At 37.4% G+C, this 12,478-nt stretch overlaps 2 protein-coding genes across 5 annotated transcripts in view; one reads left to right on the plus strand and one right to left on the minus strand.

Annotated features, from left to right (window-relative positions):
• The window catches only part of smash (smallish), a 60,820-nt gene that overhangs the window by 22,505 nt on the left and 25,837 nt on the right, over positions 1-12,478 (plus strand). For all 4 annotated transcript variants that reach the window (XM_044394744.2, XM_070217236.1, XM_070217237.1 and 1 more), the window contains 2 exons: positions 1,629-1,683; positions 10,499-10,541. The gene's annotated coding sequence lies outside the window, so the exon portion shown is untranslated. The remainder of the gene's footprint in view (positions 1-1,628; positions 1,684-10,498; positions 10,542-12,478) is intronic.
• Positions 11,338-12,453, minus strand: LOC108066097 (uncharacterized). The gene is made up of 3 exons (XM_070216561.1): positions 12,445-12,453; positions 11,553-11,999; positions 11,338-11,502 (listed from the first exon to the last, which is right to left on the minus strand). Exons 1-3 carry the CDS (start codon positions 12,451-12,453, stop codon positions 11,338-11,340), a joined length of 621 nt encoding a protein of 206 aa, XP_070072662.1.

Raw genomic sequence — 12,478 nt, forward strand, 5'->3', positions numbered from 1 at the left:
AAATAAAAGCATTTCCCCTCAATCTTCGACGGAATTAAGTGTGAAATGTGCTTATCCATGGCATGTATTTTTCGACGTATTGAGAACTGCGTCTCAGCATTTTGGAATTGTAAACAATCCATCCATAGGGGCAAACATAAATACAATTTATTAATTAAACTCAAAATGGAAAACGAAAAGTGCGAAACTGTTTACTCAGAAACGAACTGAGACCAGTGAGCGAAGACAAAAATGCCACGGCGAGGCCAGCTGCAAAAATACGAGCAGACTTATATTTACATTTTGGCCAATGAATGAAATAAATTTTTCCTTGTCTGCTTTTCTCTTATTTTGCGAAGCTTTCAGTTCACGGCCAAGGGGGCGTATGATTAACATGTATATATTTGAACCGAAAATGTGACACAAATAAGATAAATATAAACCTCATTCTTTATATATATCTGAATACTAAATGCACAAATGAAAATAAAAGTATAATGCCGCCTACATTTTCCAAACTAGCATTTTTCATCTCAGGGCCAAAGTGCCGCATCGTCATCTTTTAAAAATAATTATAAATTAAACATGCTCTATAAACATAAAATTTGACCTTGAATTGCTAGCAAAATAAACCGCACTGATATAAAATAGCAAAGGCTAATTTTCAATCAGCACAGACTAATGATTAGCATAATTTTATTTTATACAAAACTGTTTAAAAAAATCATGAATTAACGATTGTGGTTAAAGGTTTTAATAATCCATTCGCGCTGACAACTGATTTGAGGGTTTTCTCCATTTTGTGCTCAGACATAATCAATTTGACTGTTTTCCTTTTTAATATATTTTTCGCGTCTTATAATTTTGTAATTTTATAATATCTACGTATGTGGTCATAACTCTGAAATGAAATAAATTTTAAAGATTGATGGTTTTGTCATTATACAATTCAAAGCGATAAACGTTTTTAAATTTTGTTGGTGATTATTTGTGTTGCCAAAAAATAGAGCAAACATCAGAGCGAGTGGCAATTAGGTGAATGTATAATTAAATTTAAACTGCTAAATCATTAGAGGTTAATAATATAAAAAGAAATTATTATTTAGAAATTATATAAAGCGCGTTATCTAAAAAAGTATCACAACTACAATGAACTTGCTTGTTTTTATCTCAATGATCGTGATCATTGCGTTGACTTACTTTCATATATCTGAGTTCGAGGATATTTAGAACTTTCAAATTCACAGCTAAGTGTAAAGAGTTTTTAACAACCGTTTTCTAGCAAAGAAACAGCAAACTTTCTTGGCGATTTGTTTTTAGCTGAACAATGAGAAATTCGTATGATAATGTTTGTTGACCCTTTGGAAATGGAACAGTTAAGTTAGTCCGGTTAGCGACCAGGCATAAGAAGAGAATAGCATTAAGAATAGTTGGGACATTTGTTTTATCTTAAATCATCAGTCTTAACTCAAGCTAATTTAACCAAGAAAACAATACAAATATTACATTTTTGTCATACATTTTAATTTTAAGTTGCTTGCTTGTTTTGCTTTTTTGTTTAATTGTTAAGTATTAATTGTTAAGTATCAATATTTTAATGTAACTTCGTAAATATATGTTTTATGTATGTACTATGTTTCTGCTTACAGATCCCAACGAGTAACACTTTAACCAATATTCCACTCAGTCAAGGAATTTCAAAAGGTAAGCTGGACACATATGTGTTTTTAAACAGTTGCGTAGACAGATTTTAGCAAAGGCCGGTTTTCAGAATACATTTTGTGTATCACTATTTTTAACACCATGCTTTGTACAGGATTGTATCCGCGAGGGGGGCTCCATCCCTAAAACCTCCCCCAGGCTACGCCCATGTTTATGTATATTATAAACAAAGTCCCCGACATCCACTCAATCGCGCAAAAATGTTAGCCAAGGGTCGTTAATCAAAAGGCATCAAAATAAAACGCACAGTTTGCCGTCTCACACGGCGCATTGCATCATTAACGTTGAATCAGCAGCTATGAGATACTCTGTATACTAAGTGTACAGGCGCTGGCATACCTGCCAGATACAGATACTTATAGATCAGAGAGTCAGCTCAGTGAGTGCACCGAGTGAAACAGCGTCAAATTGCATTTAAATTGAATGAAATTAATTTGACATGCAAGCTGTGTTGAGTCGCCGCCTGAACTCAACTCGAGACTTGTCTGCTTTCAACAAAGCGTTATGGTTACACGAACAGATACGCACACACTATAGGCAGCGAAAGATACCAGCTACAAGATACAAGATACGCAAACTGCAACCAGATAAAAGGCATTGCACATGTCGGGCGAAATCAAAATGACAGCCAGCCCATACAGAGGAAATCCTATAAAGGGGCAAAAAAATATAGAGAGCTGGCACAAACAGGCGTGCAGAGATTCTAAACGCATCCACCAGATACAATAGCCTTGGGCATAGGTACAGCCAACCGCCTGCTTTGCGCTTTCTTTTAAAAATAACTTGTGAAATGATCTATGCTTAGCTGACGGGCTCCCCCATTTCCCAGCAAACTCCTGTTCCTGCACAAGAAATTTCATCAATGTTTACACAGAAACAAACGCAGTGCAAAGTAATGGCCGTTATTTTTAAAAGCCATCCACCCTTTATACAATTTTCAGATTGCCCATGTATTCAATAATAATTTTCAAGTTTGCAACAATTACTAATTTAGGAGCTTTTTTGTGATTTTATCTAAACATTGTCCATATTTATTGGGGATTACATCAAGCGCCACCTTAGAAGAATATCTTTTCTCTCATATTTTATTTATAGGCAAACAAATTTTTGCGTTCTGTGGATGAGAATGAAAATGCATTTTTAGTTACAGTTGAAATGCCTTGGCGATGGCGTAGGCGTTTTTCGGTTTTACCATTTTGATTTCCTTCATTTGTAACACTTTGCTGCCAGCTTTTTCTTCCGTTAGCTTTTAATAATTTCTCGCCCAGCCTTGCATTGATTGCCTCGAGCCTTTGTCTTTGCATCTTGTTGTATATTGTTAGTGGCTTCGATTCGTTAGCATCTCTGTGAGCAGCGAGATATGTATCTGCAGTGTCTAGCAGTGACTTTGGCAGGCAGCTAAATGAATGATTGCCTTATTCGTTGTCATCTCTGGTCCCCGATCGCTTTGATCTCGGCATTCAGTGTGGGATTGCCTGATAGAACGATTTCGGTTGCCTCCAAGGTTAGTCTCCGAATGAAATATTGTTTGTTTTATTTCTTGGCTTTCGAGTTTCTGCAAGACTCAATTTGGTGGGCTGTGATCAATCGGTTACTATTTATTGGGATTGTTCATATGAGTATTGATGTTTGTAAACTTAGATTAGTTTGATAACTACGGTCCTAGTGTGTTTATATCTTGATTGCGATAGTTATTGAAAAACTCGTTATTGTCAATCTTAAGCACGAAAGTGGCTACAAGAATATTTATTTTTCCCCGATAATTTTTAAGTGGAGCTTAAATTACATTCCTCACTTACCCACAAAACCCCCAATATATTACTGCAATTTACAGCCCGCCTTTTACCACAATTTAATTCAATTTTTCATCAATTTGGCAAACACATTTGAAAATGCCATTTGACCAATTTGCTTATAAGTACCCACATTAAACACAAATTCCGTTGGAATTCTTCTGGGCTGGGCCATTTTGTAGGTGGCCGTAAAAGCCACACCCAAATAATCTAAACTTATTATTATCGCCATCGAAAATGGCATTCTAAAACAAATTTAGTTCGCATTTTCCGAAGCGCTTTGTGAATTATTTTGTTTATGTGGATAATTCATTGGGGCACCGAAACTACAATCCTCGCAGTACATAACCGATGCTGAATTATTATGCATTGACGAGCGACGTTTAATTAGCCATGAAGCCCGGCAATCGAAGGCGAAGCGTAACCACAAAACAGAAATTAACTAAGAATCTAATACAAAAGTATTAAGCCAGAGCCCGTCACCTGTCGGCAGTATTAGATTTCAGCGCTCGAAAATTTTTTCGCCTATTCGCCGCTGAGAGCAGAAAAGCACGACCAACATGTGAGACGTGAGAGGGCGCGGCAGAGCCTCTGAGCCAACCCGACATTCGCGAATTCGTACGAGTATCTCTGCAACCCCCCGTATCTGTGGGTCTCCCCCGCCCCGGACATCGGAGCAATTCAAAACGCGTAATTGTTACACCCTGATTACGCGACCGCAGCGAACCACAAATTAAAAAATAAGATGGAATATGAAAATATCTACACAGAAAAATATACGTTTAGTCGAAATTTTTATACAGATTAAAAATATTTGGATAAAACTAAGATTCATAAGACTGATCTAACCTTCAAATTTAATTCGTAGACCTGCAATCTGTGATGGGTCTTAAGATTTATGATGATTTTTGACAGTTGCAGTATACCAAACAAAAATGTATTTTTTTCACTGCAAATCCAAACTATGTTGGTATCAGATAAAAATGAAGTCCATGATACAATACTGCATAACTCTATTGTTCACATGCACTCCGCATCACACTGCCCACCGCCAGATGGCGCTCCCCCGACAATTGTTGTAAAGTTTTGCCTTCTGAGGGTGTAATGCGTGTGAGAAAAGAGGGTACGGATGTTTGGGATGAAGAAAAGGGGATCAGCAGCCGAGCTAGACTTGCATGCTTCGTTGGTCGCTCAAGGTATGAGAGCAAAATTATTTGCATGCTTTATGTGGGGCTGCTGGGGGCGGACGTGGGGACCGCTGCGAAACCTATAAGTTGCAGTTAACAGATGTAATAACTAGATTGGATGAGAGACAATTTAAACCGTTTTGGGTCGTTTCTTCGTGCGCAATTGAAAGTTAAAGTAGGCTGAAGTCCGATACGTTTTCAAGGTCTACTTTGAACTTTGATGAACTGCGGTCGAAAAAAGGCTCTTAATTTCTCTGTTGTAACACCTTCGTTTGAAAAAAAAGTATTTTCTTCAATATCTTAAATTTTAAATAAATCACTATTACCGGATATAATTTTAAATTTGTTGATCCCTTTAAATACAACATTATACTACCCATTTTTGTATGCCCTCTTCAGTTTTTAAGTCACCCAAGCGCAGAACTGATCTGTAATAAAAAATTCCTTATCGATTTTGATCGCAAGTGAAAAGTCAAGCTATAAACCGGCAAAAATCGATCGCCCCAATAAACGCAAAAGCGAAACAAAATTGTTCCACTTCAGTTGCGAAACACAAAAGGCAAAAAAAAAGACCGAGTGAACACAAAAACAAGAATTAGAGATCGACAGCACCACAAAAGTAGTTTAAAGGAAAATTAATTTTGCACGATCATTGTGCTGATTCTACTCATTGAATTCTATTTGTAATTGTGAGTGTGCAGTATCTGTGAATCAATGTATCTATAGGAGAGGGAGACGCTGAACTTTGAATACGAATGAAATGGAAACTAAGAATTGATTGCAATTGAAAAACTGGATCTGCGGGAAGTGGCCGAGCAAATTGAGAAAACTAGCTAAATTATAGGCCATACGGTAACGATTCGCAGGGGAAATCACTCGTAATTACAAAAATCGCCAGTTAGCAGTAAGCAGTGGCTCTCAAACTGGGATGTATTTGCGTTTCCCTTGGGTAATCACATTTTATTTCGCTTCTATATTTTGGGTTTTCTCTTTTTTTTTGCCATAAATATGGCTAATCCCATACGTTTTTTAATTTTCACGTTTAAGTAATGCATTTCCTTTTCTGAGGGTAACATACTCGTAATATTAGTTTACAGTTGGCAACGTTTATGACCCTAAACGTTCGAATATAAATATATCTTTGATCTGCATCAACAAAAGGGTCGATCTGCTCATGCTTACTAGTGTCTTTTGATCATATACTCCTACTTCGAGATATACTAGTTTTTTACGACTTCATTATGATGGTTTTAATTTGGTATAAATTGATCGATTGTATCGTAACTCATAGAGTACATACTCTATGGTTTCAAACCCTAAATAGTGATCCAACTGCAAAATTATTTTAAGTCTCTACAAATTCCTGTGGCACTGTCAATCCTTAGCCTCGAATTCATTGACCCAAACCTACGACCAAGTTCAAGTGCTCCCCACACTCGTATGACCACATGGACATGACAACATCTGCTCGGTCTGGCAGGCCAGCAATCACGCTGAAGATGCGGTCACATTGAAGTTATGCCGGCCGGCCGCGAAGGGAGAACCTGAAATCAAGTCTGCTTAGTCATCGAACTTGGCCTAATGCAAAACACTGGCAGCCGACTGCCGACTTGAGGATGACTCAGCCCTGGACTGGCGAAAAAAAGAAGCAAATGAAAAAGAAAGAAGGAAATCTGCTACCAGTTCAGCCCACAGAGCCAAGAATCGAAGATCCAAAGCTGAACTGGCCCGATACTTCTGCTTCTGCTGCTGCTGCTGTCCTACTCCACTTCTTCATGGATCCGAGATTTCAGTGTGCAGTTGGTTGTTGGTAGTCGGTGGCTGGTTGTTATGCCCAGTCATGGTTTGTCGGCTCTGCCACGAACGCCCGCCCTCAAGAGGCTATGTGCTTTTTTCTCGCGGAGATGTATCTAATGGAAGCCTTGCACAGTGAAAAGGTCTTAAGTACGGAGTAAAGTTATGAGGAATCATTTAAAAAATGATTGATTAGTGAACTTAATTGTTATTTAAATTTAGTAAGGTACTGAAACATTTCTGATTAAAATGTGTCCATCTGGCTGATATTCGGATTCTCACCAACTAATATTGTTTGCCAAAAAAGCTTTTACAGAAGTAATGCAATTAATAATCCCGAATCTACCCAATTAGCTGCCTGTTTCTCTTAGTGCATGCCCACATTCCTGCCTCGAATACCTTTCGTACGTGTTGTGGTGTACGGCCCTCAATTAGTTATTCATATAACGTGCTAAACAAAAATGTAAGAAATGCAAAATGATGACAAAGGCCACCCCCACTCCGTGAGTTGATTAAGGCCCGCATCCAGCCGCCCTGGCTACTTATGCCTGCCAGAGGGAGCTCATCCTCATCTCTGCCATCATCCGCATCCTCACTCGCTTCCAACAACTCGAACATTGTTTGCCTGTCTGGGCTTTGACAAAACTTTGCATGTCATGTTGTCATTATGGTTCCTTACCCTTTATCGCCGCCACGGAGCCCTGGCTCCCCTCTCACAAGAGCGGATCCTTTGGCTGACATTGTTTGTCTACTACTTTGGGCTGTGGCGGGCTCTTCGAGTCTGCCTGCAGCCGGATATTCATAGACATTATAGACACTTATCATCGGTTTAGGCTTCACGCCTTTTGTCTCAGCCCCAGTCGCATCAGTCCCCCTTTCAGCACCTTATCCCTCGCCAGAGCAAACAGTGATCCCTCTCGGTTTATTCCCGTATATTGAAGTTGTCAAAAGCATCTGCTTACTCTCGACTGTCAATGCCGTCAATGCTTCCCAAACTTTGGGAGGAAAAAAGTTAATAGTTTGTTTAGAAAAGAATTAATATTGATTTTACTTGGAACTAACATTTGTACATCAGCTAGTTTGATAAACCACTAAAGTGGTATTTCTGATATCCATCAACAGCCAAGTTATTATCCATTACAAAGGATTACGCGTATTGGGGTCACTGCTATTCGTTGGGGCCTCGATTAGAAGGTCTGACATCAGACCCAATCACTGGCATATATGGGACCAAGATAAATAAAACTTCATAAACTGCAAACTGTGTCAATGGAGCACAAAGAGCCTTCTTTGTTTATGGGCGGGTCGTTAGCTCTTTCCGAAACTCTCCAATAAAAATCAAAGCCATATAGCTAATACCCCCATAAACCTGAACAAAAATCGTTATTGATTTGAGCCTGAACTAATATTTTTTATGTGAGTTGATAATGGCAACTGGTGGTAAAATGTGATTGCATAATCGGGGAACCCACAACACCTTGCCACATTTGACCACAACCAAATTGTGTAGTGTAGTAATAACTCGAAAGACGAGAGAACTGCAATAAGTTGTTTGTTTAGAAATCAGTTTGGCATTAAACTTTGGCATTTCGCTGGCGATTTATTTTTATTTTCTTATTATAAACAGATTGGTTATGAAACGGTGTTGGGCGGTGCACACCCAAAAAGTTCAAGTGTATGACGACACGATGGTTGCACTCAGAACCAGCCGAAAAGTATCTGACAGATACACAAGTCGATGGAGCGACTGCATCGCCTGTCTTGGACTGCCTGGCTTGCCTAACGAGCGGAAAGCAAAAACATAACAGTAAAGTAAATTAAGTAAAACCACACACCAGAAGCAGCCGCCACATCGACAGAGATACAAATGCACTGCGGGCAAAAAGCAAAAGAAAAACCGGACAGAGCTTGGTCTTAGATGAGAGTAAATGGCGGTCTAGAGTGTCCGAGAATGGAGAATACAGGCAGCTATGCATGTGGCGAGGGGGCTGTGGGAGGGGCTAGCTGGCCGTCTCATGGCAAAAGTGGCTGACCTCGAGAATTCCCGCTTACGTTAGAAGCCAAAGAGATCACTCAAAAGTATCTGTATCTAAATCTAAATCTGTAACTGGGCGCTCGCCGGATTCTGGTTCTTTGTACCATCGCTTTGGGCTTCTTCACCTATCAAATCAAAACACCTCTTAACGAGGTAGAAAACTAGTGACGATCGCACCTTCAACATACAAAAGTTCTGATATCAACATTTGTGACGAAAAATTATTACACTCGTCATTAAATAGACTTTCTAATCTTTTCTCATTCGGCCCGCCCTAGCAGACTATTCCAGCCTTTTTCCCTTCACAGGCATTTTCTATTGCAGCGTGCCGAATAAAAAAATATTAGAAAGTCTATTTAATGACGAGTGTAATAATTTTTCGTCACAAATGTTGATATCAGAACTTTTGTATGTTGAAGGTGCGATCGTCACTAGTTTTTTACCTCGTTAAGAGGTGTTTTTATTTGATATCAGAAGTTTTTGTTTGTTTACATTTGCTCTCATAGGAGCTAATATATACATTTAAATTTAAATTGGTCAATCATAATTTGTAAGCCATTGTATTTAAACAAATTAAGTTAAAAAGTATTTCAAAATACCTTTTAAACGAGGTATGGCACATGTCTGTACCTTTAGTAGTGTAGAACTTACAAACTAACGAAATTTAGCTATTTTTAGCTTTTTCCTGCTAAAGTAGCGGCTTTTTCCAAAAGTCGTAGAACAAAAGATTCCTATATGGAACTCTTAAGTGCAAATTTACTGATTCCATGACCCTAAAATACAGTTCGGATACCGTTCCACAAAATTCAATACTCAGGGAGCGTTAGTTGTTCTGAGCTGGCAAAAGTGGCTATTTTCGTTTCTGAATAACTTTTAAACGCGATTTTTTACATAAACATGGTATATACCAAAATTTAAGGAATCTCAAGGGCTATACAGTTTAAAGTTGTATGGAAAATCGTTAGAGCCGTTTTTGAGAAAATTAAAAAAAAGCTAAAAAAAAAAGTTTAAACAAATTTTCTTTTGTTCATATATTTTTAACTATTACATTTACACAAATTGCATATAGAAGGCGTTTATAGCATTTAAAAATACCTTTCAAACGAGACGCAGCACAAGTCTGTAGCTTTAGTAGTATAGAAGTTACGGCTTTCCGAATTTTAGCTATTTATAGCTGTTTTCCCGCTAAACTAGCGGGTTTTTCCAAAAGTGGTAGAACAAAAGTTTTTTATATCGACGTGATGAACGTCATATCAAATTTTCAGAACTTAAAAAGCATATTTTGGACAAGTGGACAAACTGACAAACAGAATTAAATTTTCATTTTGGGAAGAAGAAGAAAATCTTATTTTGGCTATAACTTTTGAACGGATTTTATCATATGACCCCTCATTCGACGGGTATTTTCAATAGGAACACAACTAAAACATTGCGAGGGGGCATTTATCCCCACCGGCCCCAACAGCTCCAAATTTCGAAATTTTCATTTTTTCACTTTCACCGCTCTCTCTCCCAAGCCAATTGATTTTCTTAAAGTCTTGGTATGCAATCCTTTAAGTTTTTGCAATACCTTTCGATTGGTGTATTACTCATTACGATCGGACTATCACAGCAGATTTTCAATTTTGCGGCTATATAATAGTAGTCGCCTTCGCACACTCTCCTGGTGCGCTTCGTCACTACATGGACTGCCGTCCATAGTGATGTCGATTTCATATGCCTAAAATTGGTAGCTTGCCTCATAAGTTCGTTGTATTCTTTTGGGGCGAGCAGTTGGTTTTGTTTATCTTTCGATTGCGGCTTGGTTGTGGTCTCTTGTGTTTGTATACCACTGTCAATAGGAGATACATTAGCGCCTCTTCAGGCGACTACAAGACCTGGTTTTTAGGATTGGAAAAATCTTAGTAATACGGTTTGGAATTTAAGGTATTTGTTCTACAAGTTTCATGATTCTAATAAAAGTATTATGTAATTTTCTTCCCTTTCAGATATTTTTCTTAACGGTGACAATAACTAATTTGGACCAAATCGGTAAGTTAGGTTAGGGCGACAATTATTGTTAAAATCGACCGACATAAAAAAAATTATCATGCAACTCGCTTACTCGCCACGTTGTGCAAACCTCTATATTAAAACTACAACAAATTTACTTATGTCGAAAGTTAAATGTACTGCTCAACATTTATAGTTTACTATTATTACACTTTCGATAAGTATTTACATTTTTTTAAAACGATGGAAAAGTATGGATAAAGGCTATAGATTCTAAAAACGTAATTTACACAACTTAAAAGGCTTTAACATAGATATTTCCCAATCGTTTTGAATCAGATCTAGGTCAAGAAAAAGATCCAGAAAATCGTTTATGCCTTGGTTGATTTTATGATCTTTGGACGACCCATATCATATTTTGTGAGGGTATAAAAGCATTGCTTTGCCGAAGCTACCTTTCTTTCTCGTTTTTATGAGATTTTGTCAAATAAAAAGTGGTCGACTGCTTCCGGCGCCAAAAGCATTACACAGGTGCTGCGCAGTACAAAAACATTCAACAAAATAATTACAACATAACATCCGTTATAAAAAAAACATACCATATCTGACACAAAAAAACTATCTTTTTTTTATAGAGAATGTTGAAATATTTTTCAATTTTTAGGAAAAAAGACTTTGTAATAGCTGCAAATTTAGGAGAGCTATATCTTTCCGCTAACTGGTCAATAGATGCATATATAAAAAAAGAATGTGTTCATTTTAGTATACATATATTTTGTCGAATGTAAGATCATTTTAGTTCGAATGATACTTTGTCAGTAGATTGTCATAAATCTTAGTTTCTGTTCAAAAGATCTTCCATATAAGAAAAACTGACATTTGTATCGAATTGGGGTTTTTTGTCGAAGGACCACTGAAGAAATAACATGTATTCTCCGGTTGGAAATGGCAACTTCAATCTTTCTGGCCTCAGATAAAAATCCTTTACGAATTGTAGACCCTGTGATGGGGACATGACAATTTGAAATATAAAAGCAGTTTTATACTTACAACAAATGGGCATGAGTGATTTATGTTGGAGAAATCTTGGAAGAGATCAAAAATTATTCCTAAAATGGGGTTGTAGTTCTTCCGCATAAAGCGACACCCATCGACTGTTGCATTAATTAACCAAGGCTTAAATCCGTTTGCCCTTTTAAAAATCTGGACATGAATATTAATATCATAGGCCGGGTGCAGAATAGTGCCTTTTACGTTGAGGAGGACCCTATTACGACTGATGGCCTTAAGACGACAATAATGGAAGACAAACCATGACTGATTATGGCTCAGGCAAACAAAATTTGTAAACTTGAAGACAACTGCGTCCTGTAGGTAGAACAAGTTTGTTAGCCACCAAATTAAAACTGGACCTAACAACTTTTTACATTTAAGACTAGGGCATTGATGAGGAGCCCTGCGAAGAGAAGACTTGCAACCAGCTTTGACAACATTGTACTAAACCGATTCGGCATTCATTTAAAACAGTATTTAATGACAATATAATATAGTAGTTTTAATATTTAACAAAGTAATTATTTTTCAATTAGAAATTATTGGTTTAATGGTGATCACAAAAAATTTATATAGTCCAAATAAACAAAACAAAAACTAAATGCAATATTTAAGTGGCTCCATGTGTTATTAACTTTTGACTTAGCTATTTGGAAACCCTAATTTATGCCTTTAACCGTTATGTTGACGTTTAAAGTTCAAAATATTGCGAGGTAGTTTCCTAGCATTCTGGAATAGTCTTGTTTTGGCCGCGTTCAGTTGAACAAGATAATCAATGACGGCTTAGTAATCAGTAATAAATGCATTAATAATTCGGTTAATTCTTATCAAAGTTTTCCTCCATCAGTAATTAGTTTTCACATTTTTCTGCTGAACGAGACAGAAATACAGAATTCATGTCTCAATTTTAATTTTCCAATGGG

The sequence above is a fragment of the Drosophila takahashii genome, chromosome 3R (assembly GCF_030179915.1).
Source record: "Drosophila takahashii strain IR98-3 E-12201 chromosome 3R, DtakHiC1v2, whole genome shotgun sequence".
Lineage (NCBI taxonomy): Eukaryota > Metazoa > Arthropoda > Insecta > Diptera > Drosophilidae > Drosophila > Drosophila takahashii.